Raw genomic sequence first — 19,902 nt, 5'->3', positions numbered from 1 at the left:
ACACATCATAACTACATTTCTGAAAACTAAAAGCAAAGAAAAAGAAATCTTGAAGGCAACCAGAGAGAAATGACATGTTACTGTAGGGGAATACCAATTCAAATGACAGCTGACTTCGCATCTGAAACCGTGGAAGCCAAAAAAGAGTGGCACAACATTTTTTAAGTGCTAAAAGGGAAAAAACCTATCAAACAGTGAATTCTAGATTCAATGGAACTATTTTCCAGGAATGAAGAGGAAATAAATATATTATCTGACTAAGAAAAACCCAACATTGCAGATTAGCTAGAGGAAGTCCCTCAAACAGAAAGAAAATGGCAAATAAAAAGGAATCTTGGAGCATCGTGAAAGAACAAAGAACAGCTGAAGAAGATATGTGCAATAAATTATCTCATGAGTTTTATAAATCATACGTGTTGATTGAAACAAAAAGTATACCACTATCTGATACTCCAGGCAATGTTATTTAAAACTGGAGAAAGTAAAGGGACATAAATAGAAGTAAGGCTCCCACACTTCGCCGAAAGTGGAGAATGTTGATATCAGTAAATTGTGATGTCTTATGTGTATATTGTAAAATCCACAGCAGCCACTGTTAAAACTATGCAAAGAGATACACATGAAAACACTACAAATCTGCATGTTGTAGAGATGATATAATAATAGTATCGTTTCTTGAGCAGTTTACAACAAGCTAGTTCATTATGTCAAGAGCTTTCCAAATACTATCTCAGTTAATTCTTACAACAGTCCTATGTCATTAGCAGTATTAGTTTTACATGGAGGCTTAAAGATATTAGTTTATCTACACTCTCACAACTAATAATTGTCTGCTGGGATTTGGACCCAGGACTCCCTGACCATTCCACATACTATTTCAGCTCTCTCAGAGTCTGCAAGTAACTTGGTATGTTTTTGGAGAGATGGCCAGAGTCCCAAGAAATAAATAGCAGACTTCTGTCTCTCCCTGGTGGACAGAATCCCTGATTTTTATAACCCAATGTTATGAGGGTGCCCGTTCCCAGCTCTGATGCTCTGGTCTGGGGAGCCAGAGCATTTCAGTTTATAAAAGCCACTAATTACACACCCAGGACACTTACACTACTGTCAAAGTAAATATCACAATGAAAAGGAGGTAAGTCCAGGCATTTATCTGAGCATAGGAATGAACATTTTTTTCTGGAGATTGGCCCAGAAGAATTGAACTTTGCCTCCATCTTGTCAGCCACTCAGCTGTAAATCAAAATTTGTAAAAATGGATGTGTCACCATATATGTGGAATGCTTGAACTGGCGTCACTCTTAACCATCTGTAGCATTTGAATTTGTATCATCAAAGAGCAGAAAGTAGCTAGATGGTTATAAAAATCATTTTGTCCTAGGCATCACAGTAATATAATGCTACAGGAAAACAAGGCAGCATCGGGTAGCTTTACAGAAAGAATTATCTGCAAGCACTATGAAAATCTAAGTATTAGGCAGAGAGGACTTCCATCATAGAAGATGTTCTATTGTTAATAAGAAAGATATTTTTTAAAAAATTTTTTGGATGGGACCCAAGATGGCAACGGATAAGTGGAATCTGCACTTACCCCTCCCAGGACCAAACTGGAGTTACATCTAAATTATAGAACAATCATCCTGAATAACCAACTGGAGACAAGCTGAAGAGGAGTCTTCTAACCAAGGAGTTACAGCAGCCACATCGAGACTGGCAGGAAGAGTGGAGACGAAAAGGGCTGGCCCATTCCCATGGGTGGCATCTGAGATCCCAGAGGGATATCTCAGCTGCAGAGGTTCCCTCTGAGGAGCGTGGGGTCTCAACCCCACACCAGGCTCCCCAGACCAGAGCATCAGAGCTGGGAACGGGCACCCTCATAACATCGGGCTATAAAAATCAGGGATTCTGTCCACCAGGGAGAGACAGAAGTCTGCTAGAGACACAGGTGCCCTCTTAAAGGGCCAGCACACAAAATCCTGTTCACAGCAACTCACCCTGGGCTCCGGCAGAGTGGACTTGAGTAGTGTGAGGAGAGACTGGGCTTTGTGGCTCTGGGGAGAGAGCTAAAGGGACAGCTGTCATGATCCCTGTGCTGAGTCCCTCTCCCACACTCTAGTCGCCATCTTTCTTTTGGCAGAGCACTCCCCCCACTCCTTATGACATGAACCTGGGTAAATGCAATAGCCCCACCCTCCGGAATCCCTGTCTCCCATCCGGTGGAGCTCACACCCTGCTGAGGACTCAAATGCCTTGACAAGAGTATAGATATCCAGGCAGACTCAGGGTGTCGGTGACTGAGTTGTGTGGCCCTGGAGTGGGGCCACTCCTCCCTCCTTCCCCCAAGCCTGACCAGCACTCCCCCACATGGGAGATCCACTAGTCCCACCTTCCCATCTCTCAGAAGCCCTCCCCTGCTCAGCTCCTGGCAGGATCTGGGACATACTGAGTTGTGTGGCTCTAGGACAGGGTCCATTTTTCTTTCTTATGCCTGACCAGTGCAGAGCCCTCCCTTCACACGGCCAAACCGTGGTCAGTTTGGGCCTGATAAACCCTCCTGGCCTCACCCTGAAAATTTTCTAAGACCCTGCTTCACCACAAAGGTCTGTAGTTACCCAGCGGGTGGCAGCTAGACTTGGTATACCCTAGGACTTTGGCTGAGTGGCCTCAGACCCAGCACTGGCTCTATGATTGACCGTGTTATCCATCTAGTGAACACCATTCATACCTGGTGACTCACTGAGAAGCTACCTATTGAACTCAAGTACCATCAGAGGCTCTTTCAGTGACTGAGCCTGACAGGCTGCCAGCAGGTGGAGGCAGGCAAAGGTGGATATCAGGGTGCCTTGAGCCTTTTGCTGACTGAACACTGGACTCAGTGCTGATGCAAGTCAGCCTTGGTGTACAGCTTGATCCTTTGCACACATACCCAGGTACAGCAGAGGCATCCAGAAACTGTGGATCCCCATGTAGCTCCAAACAAGTTTCCCAGGAGCAGTCATAGGCAGTGTCTGATAGTGACCTGCATCAGTCCCTCCCAAGAGGCCCCAGAACCAACACACCCAATGGCCAGCTTCAGACAACATCAGAGCAGGATCCAGATAGCTTTACAAGTGGCATAGCCTAAGTGAGATCTCTGCGGGCACCAGACTCTGCTGAAGCAAATTCTACTTAGTGTGGTCAGCACCTGCACAGCAGCTAGTACACTGAGCCTCACAGTCAAACAGCCTGAGAGTCAAACCCACACAAAATGGGCCAATAGCAAACTCATGACTTACTTACAACAGGAGGGCTCACATAACCCACACAAAGGACATTCCTGGAACACCCAGCTCAGTTGATTAAGGAGACTGTGCCACTGGATCCCCCAGGACACCTACTACATAACGCCAGCATACCAAGATTGGGAGACATAAGAGATATACCTAATACATAGAAAAAAATACAAATAGGCAGCCAAAGTGGGGAGAAAAGGGCCCTAAATGAAAGAACAGGAGAAATCTCTAAGGGAAAAAAAGAGATAAATGAAATGGAGGTAAGTAATTTATAAGATACAGAGTTTTTAAAAATGATTATAGGGATGCTCAAGGAACTTAGTAAGAAGTACAAGGTGAAAAGGGACATAGAAATCATAAAAAAAAGATCCAGTCAGAAATGAATACAATATCTGAAATGAAGAATACACTAGAAGGAATAAATAGTAGGTTGGATGAAGCAGAGGATCTAATCAGTGATTTAGAAGACAAAAGGTAGCAAAAAGCATCCAATCAGCGCAGCAAAAAGAAAAGAGAAATTTTTAAAATGTAGATAGTTTAAGAGACCTTTGGGACAACATGAAGTATAACAACACCTGCATCATAGGGGTACCAGAGCAAAGAATTGAGAACCTAGTTGAAGAAATAATGACTGAAAACTTCCCTAACTAGGTGAAGGCAAAAGACAGACTAGTCCAGGAAGCACAAAGAATCCCAAACAAGACAAATCCAAAGAGGCCCATACCAGAATACATCATAATCAAAATGGCAAAGGTTAGTCCTAGCTGGGTGGCTCAGTTAGTTGGAACATCATCCAATGTACCTAAAGGTTACCAGTTTGATTCCTGGTCAAGGCACATACCTAGGTTGCGGGTTTGATCCCCAATCAGGGTGTGTGCTGGAGGCAACTAATCAATGTTCCTCTTTCTTTCTACACTTCCTCTTTCTCTAAAATTAATAAAAATATATCCTTGAGTGAGGATTTAAAAAATAATAATAAATAAAATAAAATGGCTTTGGTTAAACACAAAGAGAGAATCTTAAAAACAACAAGAGAAAGATAGTTACCCTTAAGGGAGCTCCCAAAAGACTGAAAGCTGATTTTTCAACAGCATTTCAGGCCAGAGGGGATTGGCATGAAATATTCAAAGTAATGAAAAACAAGGACCTACAACCAAGGCAACTTTACCCAGCAAGGCTGTCATTTATAATTGAAGGAGAAATGAAGAGCTTCCCAGACAAGAAAAGCTAAAAGCATCATCACCACCAAACCAGTATTACAAGGAATGTTAAAGGGTCAAAAAAAGAAGGAGAAAGAGGAACATGGGTATCCTATATAATAAAAGCCCAATATGCTAAGTGTCTGGTTGACTGGTCAGCCGTTCAACCAATCAAAGCATAATATGCTAATGATTTGATAAGGCCACTCAACCACTCGCTATGACATGCACTGACCACCGGGGGGCAGACACTCTGACCAATAGATTAGCTTGCTGCTGGGGTCTAACCAATTGGGACTGGACAAGATAGGCCAGACTTGCCCTGGAGCCCTCCCACAGTCACTCCCTGGCTGGCCAACCTCTGTGGGGTCCCTCTGCCTGGCCTGCACCCTCTTGCAATCCAGGACCCCTCTGGAGATGTCAGCCAATTTCAGCCCAATCCTGCAGGCCAGGCCGAGGGATCTCACTGGTGCACAAATTCGTGCACCGGGCCTCTAGTAAAGAAGAAAATGGCAAGAAATACATACGTATCAATAATCACTTTAAATGTAAATGACTTAAATGCTCCAATCAGAAGATACGGGGTAGCTTAACGGATAAGAAAACAAGACCCATATATATGCTATGTACAAGAGACCCATCTCCAAGAGACCCCTTTAAAAGTAAAGGAATGGAAAAAGATATTTTGTGCAAATGAAAGTGAAAAAAATCTGGGGTAGCAATACTTATAGCTGACAAAATAGACTTAAAAACAAAAGTTATATTAAGAGACAAAGAAAAACACTACATACTGGTAAAGGGATCATTATCCAACAACAGGATATAACCCTTTTAAACACCCAACATAGGAGCACCTAATTATATAAAGCAAATCTTGATGAACATAAAGCAAGAGAAGGACAGTAATACAGTCATAGTACAGGATTTTAACATCCCATTAACATCAATGTTTTCCAGACAGAAAATCTAAAAGGAAACAGTGGCCTTAAATGACACACTAGACCAGATGGATTTAATTGGTACCTTCAGAGCATTTCACCCCAACGCAGCAGAATATACGTTCTTTTCAAGTGCATATGGAACATTTTCTAGTATAGACGACATCTTAGGACACAAAACAGGTGTCAATAAATTTAAGAATATTGAAATCATAGCAAACATCTTCTCTGACTATAATGGTATGAAACTAGAAATCAATCACAAGAAAAAAGCTGAAAAACACACAAAGATATGGAGGCTAAATAGCATATTAGTAAACAATGAATGGGTTAGCAATGAGATCAAGGGAGAAATCAAAAGATACCTTGAAACAAATGACAATGAGAGCACAACAACCCAAACCTATGTGACACAGTGAAAGCAGTCCTAAGAGGGAAATTTATAGCATTATAGGCCTACCTCAAGAAATAAGAAAAGTTCAAATAAATTAACCCCACAACTAAAAGAATTATCGTGTGAACAACAAGAAAAGCTCAGAGTAAGCGGGAGGAAGGAAATAATAAAGATCAGAGTGGAAATAAATGGTATAGAGACTAAAAAAATATACAAAGATCCATGAAACCAAGAGCTGGTTCTTTGAAAAGATAAACAAAATTTATAGACTCATCAAGAAAAAAGAGAGAGGACCCAAATAAATAAAATCAGAAATGAAACAGGATAAGTAACAACTGACACCACAGGAATACAAAGGATTGTAAGAAAATATTACAAACAGGTATGTGACAACAAATTTAACAATCTAAATGAAATGGATAAATTTCTAGCAACATACAGTCTTCCAAAACTGAATCAGGAAAAATAAAAAAACTGAATAGACCAATTACTACTAATGAAATGGAAACAGTAATCAAAAAGCTCCCAACAAACAAAAGTCCTGAACAGAATGGCTTCACAGTTGAATTTTACTAAACATTCAAAGAAGAGTTAGCACCTATCCTCAAACTACCCCAAATATTTCAAGAGGAGGAAAGACTCCCAAGCTCATTTTCTGAGTCCAGCATTTTCCTAATTTCAAAAAAAAGGAGAAGGAGAAAGAGGAACACGGGTATCCTATATAAGGAAACTATAAAGAAAGAAAATTATAAGCTAATATTTGTGATGAACATAGATGCTAAAATCCTGAACAAAATATTAGCAAACCAGACCCAGCAATACATTAAGAAGATCATACATCATGATCAAATGTATTTCTTCTGGGGATGCAAGGTTGGTACAATATGCACAAACCAATAAACCTGATACACCACATAAACAAAATGAAGGATAAAAATCACATAATCATATGAATAGATACAGAAAAAGCATTGAACAACATCCAGCAACGATTTATGATAAAAACTCTCATTAAAGAGGGAATAGAGTGAATATAACTCAACATAATAAAGGCAATATATAATAAATCTATAGCCAACATCATACTCAATGGACTGAAACTAAAAGCATTTCCCTTAAGATCTGGAACAAGACAGGGATGTCTGCTTTCACCTCTGTTATTCAACATAGTACTGGAAATCCTAGCCACAGCAGTCAGACTATAAGAAGAATTAAAAGGCATCCAAATTGGAAAAGAAAATGTAAAATTGTCATTATTTGCAAATGACATGATACTGTGTACTAGTATAGAGAACTCTAAAGATAACACCAAAAAAACTACTAGAACTGGTAAATGAATTCAGTAAAGTAGCAGGATACAAAATAAATGCCTGGAAATCTGTTGCATTTTTATACACCAATAATTAACAGAGAGGGAAACAATCCCATTTACAATTGCATCAAAAAAAATACCTAGGAATAAATTTAACCAAGGATGTAAAAGACCTGTGCTCAGAAAATTATAAGAAGATAGAAATAAGCTGAAATGTACACCATGTTCATAGATAGGAAAAATTAACATCATTAAAATGTCCATACTACCTAATGCAATCTACAGAGTCAGTGCAATTTTTATCAAGATACCAATGGTATATTTCATAGAACTAGAACAAATATTCCAATAATTTATATGGAATCACAAAAGACCTGAATAGCAATCTTGAGAAAGAAGAACAAAGTTTGAGAAAGCATGCTATCTGATATCAAACTATAGTATAGGGCCATAGTAATCAAATTAGCATGGTACTGGCATAAGAACAGACATATAGATCATAGGAAAAGAGTAGATCCCAGAAGTAAACCCACATTTTTATGGTCAATTAATATTTGACAAAAGAAGAAAGAACATACAATGGGGTAAAGATAGTCTATTCAATAAATGGTGTTGGGAAAATTGAATAGATACATGCAAAAAAGCCGAAACTGGTTTGGCTCAGTGGATAGAGCGTCAGCCTGCGGACTGAAAGGTCCCAGGTTCGATTCCGGTCAAGGGCATGTACCTGGGTTGCGGGCACATCCCCAGTAGGAGGTGTGCAGGAGGCAGCTGATCGATGTTTCTCTCTCTCATCGATGTTTCTAACTCTCTAACTCTCTCCCTTCCTCTCTGTAAAAAATCAATAAAATATATTAAAAAAAAAGAAAAAGATAGATGCAAAAAAAATGAAACTAGGCCACCTTCTTACACCATAACATAAGAATAAGTGCAAAATGGAGTAAAGACTTAAATGTAAGACTTGGAACCATAAAAGTCCTAGAAGAAAATACAGGCAGTAAAATGTTGGACGTTTCTCATAGCAATATTTTTTCTGACATATCTCCTCACGCAAGGGAAACAAAAGATTAAGTAAACAAATGGGACTACTTCAAACTAAGAAGTTTTAGTGCAGCAAAAGGAACCCTCAACAAAATGAAAAGACAGCCTACTGAATGGGAGAACATATTCATCAATGATCCATCTGAAAAGGAACTAATTTCCAAAATTTATAAAGAACTCGGACAACTCAACACTAATACAACAACCAGTCCAATTAAACAACGGCCAAAGGATCGGAATAGACACTTCTCCAAAAAGGACATACAGATGGCCAATAGACATATGAAAAGATGCTCAACGTCACTAATCATCAGAGAGATGCAAATTAAAACCACAATGAGATGTCACCTTCTGTCAGAAAGGCTATCACCAATAAATCAACAAACAAGTATTGTGGAAGATGTGGAGAAAAGGGAACCCTTCTTCACTGTTGGTGGGAATGCAGATTGGTGCAGCCACTATGGAAAGCAGTATGGAGTTTTCGCCAAAATAATTACAACTGGAACTGCCTTGTGACCCAGAAATTCCACTTCTGGGAATATATTCGAAGAAACCTGAAACACTAATTCGAAAGAATATGTGCCCCTATATTCAATGCATTGCTATTTACAATAGTCAAGATTTGGAAGCAGCCCAAGTGCCCGTCAGTGGATGAGTGGATAAAAAAAAAAAGCTATGGTATATTTACACAAGGGGACACTACTTGGCCATAAAAAAAGGAAGGAAATCTTACCTTTTGTGACAACATGAATGGGCCTGGAGAGTATTACACTAAGTGAAATAAGTGAGTCAGAGAAAGACAAATACCATATGATCTCACTTATATGTGTAATCTAATGAACAAAGTAAATAAACTAAATAGAAACAGATTCATAGAGAACAGACTGACAGCTGTCAGAGGGAGTGGGGTTGCAGGGCTGGGTGAAAAAGGTGGATTAAGCAAAAAAGAAACCCATAGACACAGAAAACAGTATGGTGATTACATAGAGAAAGGTGGGGTTCAATGGTGATAGGAGACTTGACTTGGGTTGTTGAACACACAGTACAATATACAGATGATGTATTAGAGAATTGTATACCTGAAACTTATATAATTTTATTAAACAATGTCTCCCCAATAAATTTAATAAAAACTTTTTTAAATTTCTTCGGTTTTGTTTTCTTTTCCTCTAGATATGCTATGAGACTAAAGACCCACTCAGGCCCCAATGCCACACCAGAGGATAAACAGCTGGCTGCGTTATGGTGAGTGCATCATACCGGCTTAAAACAGCCTGCCCAGCCTGTGTGTGGTCATTGGTAAACCAGGTGCTGGAGCATAATGTTTTTCTAGTGCCTCTGACATGCAAAACCAAATGCAAGTCCACTGGTGGCCAGGGAGAGCCCACCCATTGCTTTGCTTGCTGCTATGCCAGCCAGGAGGTGCCTACTCAGGTATTGAAAATCAACAGGTCCATTAGGCAAGGATAGCTTTTCGTGTGTGTGTGTGTGTGTGTGTGTGTGTGTGTGTGTGTTTTAAAACCAGGTAGGTTTGTGTTTTAATGATTTGAATGTGAATTGTGCCAAATGTAATTTCTCTTGTGTTGAACATTTTAGTTGCAGTCAAAATAATTCATCTATCTCTTTACACATGGGATTAGTCTGAGTGAATGAAGATGACGCATTCAAGTCCTCAACACATTAAACTGAGGAGCGGCTCATTACACTTTGATAATAAAAGCTTTCCTTGTAAAATGTTAACCAACATTAATAGGTTTTTATTTCTATAACGATTACACTAATAATGAATATGTGATTATAATAGTAATTTCCCTGTGACATCTTCTCAGTACACCTCCTCCCATGCCCACAAATCACAAGACACCTCTCTATTTGTTCCTTCTGTGACAGGGATCCAAAAGGTTTGCCCCCAAAGGTTTAGTTCCCTGATCTGCAGTGACAATTGAGCCTCAAAAATAAATAAATAAACAAACAAATAAATAAATAAATAAATAACAGCAACATACACGAAAAAAGAGGGCCTCACATAGTTTAGCATCATCACATCATCTGGAGTTTGATCTGCTAAGAAGAGACCGTTATATTGTATTGGGTATGTTGGTAATCTCCCAGGTCAACACCACACCTGACTTAGCCAATAATTATGAGTGGAAAGCACCAAGCAAAAGAGGGTATATCTCGGGAAATGCTTTCTGCACTCTTTTCAAACTTTAAATTTCATATTAGGGTTAATAAATTAATGATGATTAATAATTGGCATTATAGAAGGTTACTAATATGTAAATAATAAAATATATAAAATAAAATGTTAACTATTCTCAGCATAGAGTTTTTACTATTTATAAAAACACGTATCTGTTCCTTTATTTGAACTAATTGCAATTGAGTAAAATAGTTTAAAGGTAAAGGAATAAAAGCAGGTGGATGGTTATTCTTTCAGCAACACCGCTGGTGCGGGAAGTCCAGGGTGTCAGAGGGAAATCAGAGTGAGGTCACTCTGCCCCAAAACTCCCCTTAAGCAGTGAAAGCTGTGAGCTGCAGCTTCCTCACTCCTCCGTGGAGAGACACTGTCCTCTAGTGGTGGCAGAAGAAATGGCCAGCCCCGTACCCCAACAAAACAATAAAGCTATTATTAAATGATCTGATGCAGTTGCTCTCAACCTTCTGGCCCTTTAAAACAGTTCCTCATGTTGTGACCCCCCAACCATAAAATTATTTTCGTTTCTACTTCATAACTGTAATTTTGCTACTGTTATGAATCGTAATGTAAATATCTGATATGCAGGGTGGTCTTAGGCTACCCCTGTGAAAGGGTCGTTCGACCCCCAAAGGGGTCGCGACCCACAGGTTGAGAACCGCTGATCTGATGGCAAATGTATTTATGGAGTAGCCCCTTGAAATTGTGAAGTATACCTTCTGAACAAAAGGAAGATCAGACACTTACAGACATGTATGTATGTATATTGTATATGTAATCAGGCTAAAAATATTGAGTGCTTGGAACAAGAAGATTTTTTGAGCCCTCACCGGTTTGGCTCAGTGGATAGAACATCGGCCTGCAGACCAAAGTGTCCTGGGTTTGATTCCAGTCAAGGACACATACCTTGCGTTTGTGTCCTTGACTGGAACACAAGGTTCCAGGCTCCTCCCCTGCCCGGGCCCTGGTCAGGGCTCATGCAGGAGGCGACCAATCGATGTGTTTCTCTCATATCGATGTTTCTCTGTCTTTCCCTCTCTCTTCCACTCTCCCTAAAAATCAATGGAAAAATATCCTCGGGTGCAGATTAACAAAAAAACAAAAAAAAAGATTTTTGAAAAGTTTTGTTTGCACAGGACACACTCGTGCCCGCAGGGCTCATCTCTCTTCTTCCCTGCAGTTACCGATGCCTGGCTCTCCTGTACTGGCGGATGTTTCGACTCAAAAGAGATCACGCTGTCAAGTATTCAAAAGCACTTATCGACTATTTCAAGGTACTGTCTGGCTATCGGAGGACATGGTTCCCCGTATTTAGTTGTCTCCCTACCAGGGACGTTTTGAGGACAGGATCCATTGCTTTGAGGAGAATTCAGGAGCCTTCTGACCCATTTGTGACATGTCCGTAGTGCGCAGGGCTGAGCATGGCCTTCAGGGTCCCTGCCTGGAGCCCGGGCGTTCCGATGGCCTCCAGGGAAAGGAGATTGAGTTCCCACTTCCGTGTCGTAGGAAATGCATCTTGGTATTTCACATAGATTCCTCATGTGCACCTCGAGCTTCTTCCTTTTGGAAGTAACTACTTAGAACATCTTAGCTAATTCCAGTAGCTACTTTAATTATTGATGACGGTGTTATTTAAAATGGTAAGAAATGGCTTGTTGGAACTCAGAGGCACTAGCAATATGTAAACACAAAGATAGAGCTTTTATCTATCTCAGCAAATGAAATCATTTTCACTGGGAAAATAAAACAAAAAACACTTTTGTGATGTAGACTTGAAGTAATAATTAATTTGAGATTTGGGGCCTCTTTACTGTCTGTCTATAGGAACAAGAAATTACACTACCTCTACCTCCACCAACCCATGCACCACCGTCATTTTAGACCCTTTATCCCCAGCCCCACTTAGAGATTATCTCTGGTGACCAGGCTGAGTTGGGGTCCGCGGGCTGTATGCAGCGTGCCACCCCCTTCCTGGTCGTGCCTGAAGAGTAACCAGGTGCTAAGCCAAGAAGGGAACAGTCTTGGCTAACATTAAGCCTTTCCCTTTATTTTGGGCACCTAAGGTCAAGATAAGTCATTTTAAAAATGTTAGAATCTAAGAACTAATACTAACGAGAGTTATTACAGTCAAGAAAAATGCTTCACTGAGAAGGAATCTGAACTCTGTAGGCCACAGCAGTTACCACAGAACTTGAAGGAACACAAGAAGTTTTTAGCACCCCCACTAGAGTCTAAAACTCAGTCACCACTTCGTAAAGTTCTTTTTAACCAAAAGCAGTGCTTTGTGTCTAGGGAACCAGGCCAAGGCTGTTTTCTTGTCTCGGGAAGGAAAACTCACATCAGTATTGTAGAGACTTCTTAACCCTCTAACAGGCCAGGGACGGAGGGAAGCTCACACCAGCATATAGAGACCTCTTCCCTCTAACAGGCCAGGGATAGGGGGAAGCTCACACCAGCGTATAGAGACTTCTTCCCTCTAACAAGCCAAGGACTGAGGGAAACTCACACCAGCGCATAGGGACCTCTTCCCTCTAACCGGCCATAGACGGAGGTCCCAGAAGTCATCGTTGGCTCTCAGAGAGGGTCTGTCTGTACATTTAGGAACTTCCCTCACCAAAGGCAGAACTTCTTGTAAATGCCCAATGCAGACAACTGGCTTGGGAAACATATCCTCCCCAGTCAGGATATTCAGGAAATCAGAATTTTTGAACACCCTACCTGTCAAGGAAATATATTTAAATCTGTCCTTTTAGAAATATTCAAGAGGAACTTTCTTCAAGAGAAATACTTTTAAGTCTCATAAGTTAAAATAATACAAGTTGATGTCTCATATTTCCAGGCATTAAATGTATGCCAACGGTTCCTGCAGATATGCCCTACATTTCAATATGAGGTGTTCTCATGGGGGACGGGAGGTCTGGTCTTTTTTCTTTTTCAGAAAAATTAAGCTAGTTTCAGGTGAAAAAATTAAACTGGCTCAGGATTCAGCAGACCCTCTGGATTATGATTTAATTTGATACATTGCATTTGGTGCATGAAATCCCAGGCTACAGGATAAGCTCTTGGCTTTAGCCGATTGTGGACCCCAGCAGGCCAGGCAGCTGTCCCCACTGGGTTGCAGAGAGGGAGCCAGTAGCCTAGGATTTGCGACTTCCCAGATTCACTTCTGGGAATCTGCATTTTCTCTGCAATGTCAGCCATTACTGACCTCAGCCATCACCCGAGAGCATGTTATTGTCAGCTCTGTAAGCCTACGCAGATGGCTCACTGTCCATGTTTCTATTTTCCTGCAGAATTCATCTAAAGCTGCCCAAGCCCCATCTCCATGGGGGGCCGGTGGAAAGTAAGTTCATTTTTTCCTTTTTTTCTTTTTTTCTCATTCAGCATTTTATTTTTTTTCTCATTCAGCATTTTATTTTTTTAATTTCTTTATTAAGTTATTACATATGTGAGTAAGTTCATTTTTCCAAAGTAAAGGCGATAAACGAGGCACTGCCTGGTGTTGGGCAGTGTGCTACTTCCCTTACGGTGCCCTGGTGCTGGCCCGCCTCACCGGGAACCAGCCTCTCCACCTTGCTTTTCTTGCTCTTCCCTTCCAGGAGCACTGGAACCCCATCCCCCATGTCCCCCAGCCCCTCCCCCACCAGCTCCGTGGGATCTCAGGGGAGCCTCTCCAATACCAGCGCCCTGTCCCCTTCAACCATCGTCAGCATCCCACAGCGCATCCACCAGATGGCAGCCAATCACGTCAGCATCACCAACAGCATTCTCCACAGCTACGACTACTGGGAGATGGCAGACAACCTGGCCAAGGAAAACCGAGGTGTGTGCCTTTGGGGTGTGTGTGCGTGGCCCGACCACAGCTCAGGGAGACAACCTGACCTTGGGCGTCTCCACACAAGTTGTCATCATTTACCGAAGAAGAAATCCTAGAAGCTGTCACCTACTGCATGAAACTTCCTGACCTCTCCCCTCACTCGGGCCTTAACCCACCTTTATCTTCACTGTGGAAGATTCCACATCCTATATAATAAAAGGCTAATATGCAAATTGTCCCCTCGACCTGGAGTTTGACGGGGGGGGGAAGGGGGGCAGCCAGCCAACCACCTGCAGCCCCTCCCCCCGGCTGGCCCTGCCCCTGATCAGGGTCAGCCCTGATTAGGACAGGCCAGCCGGACCCCATCTGTGCACAAATTCATGCACCGGGCCTCTAGTAGAGATGATAAAGACACAAGTAATGTGCAAAGATACAGATCTGTAGATACAGATATAGATGTGCGCACACATGTTCTTTTCCCTGCTGATAGTGAGCTCCTTGAAGATAGACTCTGTTTCATCCGACTTTGTATTCCTAAGACCTGCACCGAGCCCAGAACACGGTTGAGGTCTGAAACATTGAATGAATGAATTAATGAGTGTGAATGTTACTGGCTTTTTAAGTGATAGCTGCTTACAACTGAAAAAAAAGTGTTTACATGAAGCAATAAGTTCCATTTCTTTTTTAATTTTTTTTTTACTGATTATAAACAGAGTGCATGTTTATTGTGGCTAAATTTATAAAGTACAGAAAACTGTTGTAGAGGAAAAAAAGATTTTTATATCATCAGTAATCATACCACCAAGAAATAATTACTGTTAACATTCTACTGAAGTCTCTTCTAGTCTCCTCCAAATATGTGTGATTTTTACCAAAATAAGGTCATAGTATATCTACAGTGTTATGTCCTGTTTTGTTTTGTTGTTGTTTAATAGTATATCAGGAATTTTCTCATGTTACTAACTAGTTCAAAAACACCCTTTATGTTGGTTCTATAGTATTGTCAGAACAGTGGTTATACAATCATAAAGTATGATTTCTTAGGCCATCCCCCTGTTGTTGGACATTTAGGTTATTTCCAATTTTTTCCACTATTACAAATAAGGTTATGATAAATAGTTTTGCATAAGTCCTTTCCCATATTTTTTTATTATTTTCATAGGAAGGAGTTACAGAAGTAGAATTATGGGGTCAACAGGTATACATTCTTTTAAGATCTATATTGTTATACTAGAGGCCCGGTGCACGAATTCGTGCAGGGGTGGAATCAGGCCACCCGCCCTGATGGGGGCTGATCAGGGCTGGGCCGACAGGAGGGAGGGGCCCAGGGAGGATGGGAGGCAGATGAGGGCCCTGATCGGGCTGGTGGGCTGCCACAGTATGCTTCATAGTGACCGGTCGTTCCAGTCACTTGGCTTTTATATATATAGATATCTTGGTATAAATATATATATGGTTAATTTTTCTCCCAAATGATTATACCAACTTACTACTCCGGTGAAAGTACAAATCCAAGGTCACTTTCCAGTCATTGAATGCACATTTGGTGCCATGACAGCGTACAGCCTCTGAGGACAAGATCAGGATGTCCACAATGTGACGAGGAAGTTACAGCATCGATAGGAGGTGGGGCCTGAGCTCATGAAACTGATGAGAAAGCCAGGTAGCATGTGACGTGCAGCCTAGAGGTGCTGACCCTGAAAATCCACTGGGAAGCCGGCATGGAACAGGATTTTGAAAAGCAAATAGTAGTTGAGTAGCCAAGATGGAGTGGGAAGGGTGTCCCAAGTAGACAAAACAGAAGGACAAATGTATAAAAATGTGTGTGGCCAGTTTGGGACACCCTGAGCAGGCCAGCTCTTGCACTGGCAGCGGCCTACTCGACGGCTCCTCCGTGAGGGCCCAGGGCACATGTCTAACGGGAAGTCAGTATTGTTTTTCTGACCAGCTCCCCTCCCGGTTCCGCTCTGGTCCCTGCGTGGCTACCTTCCCAGCCACCTGGACCCGGCGTCTCCCTCGCCCTCCCTGGCCTCCCAGCAGGCCCTCGTTCAGCATGTATGCATATGGGCACCTCTGAAAACATCTCCCAGGCCCTTCTTTTGAAGGAGTGTTGCTCCGTGATCCAGTTACGACGATGGCATAGCAGCCCTGTGAATGTACTTGTCTCTCCCGGCCACTCAGCTGTGATCTCTTGGCACACTCCCTGTCTACCCTGCTGCACCTAGCACAGGGCCTTGGCACATAGTACATGTTTAATGGAAGGACCAGCCCAGAGAAAGTCCAAGGACTAGGAGCTGTTTCAGAACTGCCTCTGATTTGCTGCCTGGAGCCTGGAGCCTCCTCCATGGGACTCGTGTCAGTGCAGCACACGCCACAGCTGGGGCGACGGGGAGGGCGACAGACACACAGCCCACATCCAGAGTGGGAAGTATTGCTGCTCCAGGAGAATGTCCTGAGGAAGTCAGGTTTTTTGCTGTTTGGCTAAGTCAAGGAGGGGTGGGGGGACATCCGGCCCGCGGGCCCTATAAGGCTGGCAAAATCATTTGGTCTGGCCCTGCCAAGGCATTGGGGGTGAGTTTATTAAACGCAGCAGGCTGATTTTTAAGTTGATGACTTTGTGTGGCCAGAGAATGATGGTATCAGTATCCAAATGGCCCTTGGCAGAAACGAGGTTCCCCACCCCTGGGCTAAGTAAACGTTATTCATTTGAATTAAAAATTGCCCACGGAGTGACTATGTGGATAAAAGTCTGAGTTCTGTACCTGTGTGTTTCATTCTGTTCGGTGGGATGCTGAAGCCGCTTGATGGACAGAGAAAGCCTGCCTATCTGGGGCCACGAGCGGAGTTTCTTCCTAAGTCACTTGGGTCCCAGGGTAGCACCCGTAGCGCGTGTGGCACTCTAACCCCTCTGTCTGTCCCCTAGAGTTCTTCAACGACCTGGATCTGCTCATGGGGCCGGTCACCCTGCACAGCAGCATGGAGCACCTGGTCCAGTACTCCCAGCAGGGCCTGCACTGGCTGCGGAACAGCGCCCACCTGCCGTAGGGACCGCGCCCTGCGGCCACACTGTGCTCCCACCTCCGCGGACGGCTCAATGTTTCTGGACACTGTGCTACTGACGTTCCCAGCCACAGCATTTATCAAAATCCAGTGAATATTTTCTCAGCCTCGAACAATGGTCTTTTCCCAGGGCATGTGTGCCTGTATGTGTGGGTGTAGAAGCAGCAGCCTGTGTGTGTAAGATGCACAGCTCTTAAGACCTATTTTCTTTGTCTAGTTTCCATAATCCCAGGCTAGACAAAGTGATCAGAGGTTTCTGATTAGAGGAAATACACTTACACACATACACACACACACACACACACACTTTCTACTTCAAAGCTAAACCATGACTTTTTAGAACATTCAACCAAAATCTCGCTGTGAGTTCACAGGTGCAGCACACGCAGCACACCAACAGCCTGACTGCCAGTGAAGACGACCTAGTCCTTACGTTGTTGATGACTTTCAGTGTTGATAGACGATCCCCACTTACCCTCTGGTTGTACATGTTCATGGGTAATTGAATAATGAAAGTCAGTCACGTTTTGCTGGATGTTTACTAGGTTGCATGTTACCAAATGCCCTGCCTTTCATTTACTACTCGCCCCCTCCATCCAACTTTATCATCAGCTAAATGCGTGGTGAGCAAATGGATCCACTGCCCTGCCCTCACGTGGTCTGAACGCGGCGCAGATGTTCGGTGAGAACTCGGTGCTTTTGGAAGCAAGCCAGCCAGCGCTCAGGCAGCCACGGCTGCGTTTGGGAGCCCAGTCAGGAACTGGAACCTCCTGCACCTGCGGCAAGCCCGCCCTGCACAGGTGTTCCTTCTTCCTGCCTCTGTGGCACGTGGCCGGGGAGCCTTGCGGCACTTGTCAGTCTTTTAAATGTGGCGATTTTTTAAGCCTTTTCTTTCCACGATAGCTTTCTTACAAACGTCTTGGCCAAATCAGGACGCTACCCCGATTGCCCCTTCACTGGGAGCCTGTGTGTGTTGCTTATGGGGCTGAAAGCCTCGTGCTCCTGACGGTGTCTGATGCTCTCACACCTCGTGCAGAATGGGCCACGTTAATGCATTTGAACGGGGGCACGTGTGGGGCTCTGGTTAGCTGGCTGCTCACCGCGCAGGGTGCGTCTTCCTGCCTCGGTCGCGGTGCTGTTTGGGGTAGCGACCCCAGAACGTCACGCTCATGTCCTCTGTGTCTGGTATGTTTACGTCTCGCCCTTAACTCTTTTCTTTTTTTATTAAGTTTACATTTTAATTTTTTGACACCTGTTTACAGTTTTTGTCTGAAACTTGTTTATGTTATAGTCCCCTGTCATGTCCTAGATTTAGTCTTCTTATTAAATATATTTGGATATAAAATTATTGCTTAAAAAGAAAACCTTCTGGAAAAAAAAGGATGTACTTTGCCATATTTTAAAAACAAAAACAATGTCCCTGAGGCCTCTCACTTGACCATATTGCACCAGGCTGGTCTGAGAAAGACGGCGGTGCGGTTTACGGAGCCCCCTCTCCCCCTTTCTCCAGGGGCCGGTGGCGCCCAGCATTTATAACAGATATTCGTGTGCTCTCACCAACAGTCAGTTGGTCCAGTTTCGATGTTGACATTGTCAGCCTGATGGATAGTGGAAGTAAGACTGCTGTAATTCCCTAGCTCTCAGCACTCTTTCAAAACTGTACAAATGATTGATCTGTGCGCATGGTGACCCGAAATTAACTTAGAAAGAGCAAGCGAAGGGCTTATGAAATTGGCATTTGGCTTGGGCCTTCGAGCATCTGCACTGCTCACAGAGTTTGTTTTACTTTTATCCAGCCGAGGGGTTTGTCACACCCTCTCGCTAGTCCTTGTGGGTGGAGTTCATGATCCCATTCGTGTTGGGAATTTCAGTCTAACTTAAGAAATTGTGAACTGGTGTGTGGGGTGTTTTTGTTTGTTTGTTTGGAGGACTGAGGCTTAGTTCTGCTTGCTCTTGCTGAATTCCGCTGAAATGTTCAAACTCTCACATAAGGGGTGACCCTCAGGTGCGTCCCCAGGTGCTCTGCTGGCCTCGTCCATCTTAAAGCTGCAGGCCTGTGCGGTATCGACGTGGTGTGCTACCCGTGAAGCCCCATCTACACACACAGGTGATCTCTGGCGTTTTACCAGTGTTTTGAAGACCATGTTTCCCAACAAAACCTGTCATCGTGGGGGTGGCCTTTCCTTTCATCGTGGAGCACGATGGGGCAGTGTGTGTTAGCTTGGAAGAGATGATTATGGTAAGGAGCCAACTTCTTCTTGTTGCGTGTGAAAGTCATTCATAACTGTTCCTTTTATTTAGTTTTGTTCAAAGTAGAAATATATTTCTTGCATTTTCTGATTATAAGAGCAATACATGCTTCAATGTAAAAATTCAGACAACACGGAAACGTAGAAAGTAGAAGTAGTAAGTCCCACCCCAATCTCCCCCCACCCCCAAGCAACCACTATTCACAGCTTCATGTCTGTCCTTCTAGTGACTCTCCTGTTTCAACATGTACTGTCCATTATTATGTCTTTCTGTTTGGAGACGTATTTCCTTAGCCGTTCAGCACAAGTCAACTGACCTATCCTTCCGTGACCTGAACGGCTGCCACCCTTTAACACAATGTAATCAAATGCATTCCTGATCAACATGTGGGATTTGTGACTGCTCTACACAGCTCAGACTTA

The 19,902-nt window shown here is 42.9% G+C and overlaps 1 protein-coding gene across 4 annotated transcripts in view; it reads left to right on the top strand.

Annotated features, from left to right (window-relative positions):
- AFF3 (ALF transcription elongation factor 3) overlaps window positions 1–19,676 on the top strand; it is a 549,655-nt gene extending 529,979 nt beyond the window's left edge. For all 4 annotated transcript variants that reach the window (XM_070429869.1, XM_070429867.1, XM_070429868.1 and 1 more), the window contains 5 exons: window positions 9,330–9,401; window positions 11,534–11,627; window positions 13,647–13,696; window positions 13,953–14,176; window positions 17,094–19,676. In XM_070429869.1, coding sequence (XP_070285970.1) covers window positions 9,330–9,401; window positions 11,534–11,627; window positions 13,647–13,696; window positions 13,953–14,176; window positions 17,094–17,215 — 562 coding nt within the window. In that variant the 3' untranslated portion in view covers window positions 17,216–19,676. The remainder of the gene's footprint in view (window positions 1–9,329; window positions 9,402–11,533; window positions 11,628–13,646; window positions 13,697–13,952; window positions 14,177–17,093) is intronic.
- Window positions 19,677–19,902: the final 226 nt, after the last annotated feature.

Source organism: Myotis yumanensis, unplaced genomic scaffold (assembly GCF_028538775.1).
Source record: "Myotis yumanensis isolate MYYU_CA2020_CCGP unplaced genomic scaffold, mMyoYum1.0.hap1 SCAF_11, whole genome shotgun sequence".
Taxonomy (NCBI): Eukaryota; Metazoa; Chordata; class Mammalia; order Chiroptera; family Vespertilionidae; genus Myotis; species Myotis yumanensis.
This window is presented reverse-complemented; position numbering and strand designations above follow the sequence as displayed.